Consider the following 1297-nt stretch of genomic DNA (forward strand, 5'->3'; position numbering starts at 1 on the left):
CCTATTGATATATGATCACAATTTTTTTTATTTTTTTTTTAGATCTTTTTTCTACTGTATAGTTGAAACTCCACAAAACGGTATACAACACGTCTAGGTCATATTTCACTGTGAAATATAGAAGAAATTCTGTTTAGTTTAAAGAAAATGAGGCAAATTTTGCATTATTTTCAGTGCAATAAAGCACATTTCCCTCCAAAAGTCTTATGACTGTCAATTTTACGTCTCTTTTCACAGAGCAGCCAATCAGCTGCATCCTCTCAGGACGTACCAGGTTTCCGCAAGATCCTCCCGAGGGCGAATTACGTGCTCCTGCCCAAGAGTTCAGCGGGAGGCGAACGGGTCAAGAGAGACGGAGAGACGGACACGCTGGCGGATGGGGCTGTGGATGGAGCCCCTCAGGCCCCAGCGCAGGAGACGCTGGTGTCCCCCATGACTCTGGGCAGTGAGGTGGAGCTGGTGGAGCAGTGCATCGCCGTCGAGGCGCTCAGTGAGGACGCACCATCCCAGAATGCCACTGAAAGACTACCAGCTCTCGGCCAGGATGCTCACAAAGCCGCCGCTCTGCTTGTGAAGAGGGAGGAGTCTCGAGTGTCGTATGGTGACGTTGGCATGGCGATAGAGAGTGGAATGGAGGGCGGGGCTTTGATGCCACAGATCAAAGCAGATGCCACTCATCTAGTTGCTATAATACCCAGTCAGGTGAGCTGTCAGTCATCCACATTAAAACATAAAGATGCTTTACAGGCACATGAATGAAGTGAATGAATAAATGTACAGGCTTTTAGAAATGATAAATGAGTAATTAATATGTACTCTGTGTCTTGTGTTTTTCAGGGTAAAGTGATTAACACAGCCAGTCCAATTATGATGTTTCCATTAGTGAGCAGTGTGAAACCAGAACCCAAACCCTCATTTAAACTGGTCAGTAAATCATCTGTGAAAGCAATAAACAGCATGTACAAATATTTGAACGTAATGTGCATTTTCATATGGGTCATTTCCTTCTGACCAAGACCTGCTAACTTAGACGAAACTGTTGACCAAAATAATGAAAAAACGGGAGATTATGTGTGTAGTTTCTTTGAAAGCATGAACCAGGCAAACTTTATCAACACAGTGACTTTTGAACACATTTTGTTCCCAAACAGGCTCAAATAAACCTGTGCACCAGTGTTATTTTAGTATCAATTAAATACTATTATAGCTTATTATTATTAATTATTATTAGTTTTTATTTTTATATATTTTTTAAATCTAAGAAAATATATAAATAATTTTAGTTAAAGTTTTATTA

General features: G+C 40.8%; 1 protein-coding gene across 1 annotated transcript in view; it reads left to right on the forward strand.

Moving 5' to 3' along the window:
- hmgxb3 (HMG box domain containing 3) overlaps nt 1-1297 on the forward strand; it is a 25299-nt gene that overhangs the window by 2438 nt on the left and 21564 nt on the right. The window contains exons 4-5 of the mRNA XM_016561528.1: nt 238-702; nt 838-924. Coding sequence (XP_016417014.1) covers nt 238-702; nt 838-924 — 552 coding nt within the window. The remainder of the gene's footprint in view (nt 1-237; nt 703-837; nt 925-1297) is intronic.

This window comes from Sinocyclocheilus rhinocerous, unplaced genomic scaffold (assembly GCF_001515625.1).
Source record: "Sinocyclocheilus rhinocerous isolate Xijiao unplaced genomic scaffold, SAMN03320098_v1.1 scaffold168, whole genome shotgun sequence".
Taxonomy (NCBI): Eukaryota; Metazoa; Chordata; class Actinopteri; order Cypriniformes; family Cyprinidae; genus Sinocyclocheilus; species Sinocyclocheilus rhinocerous.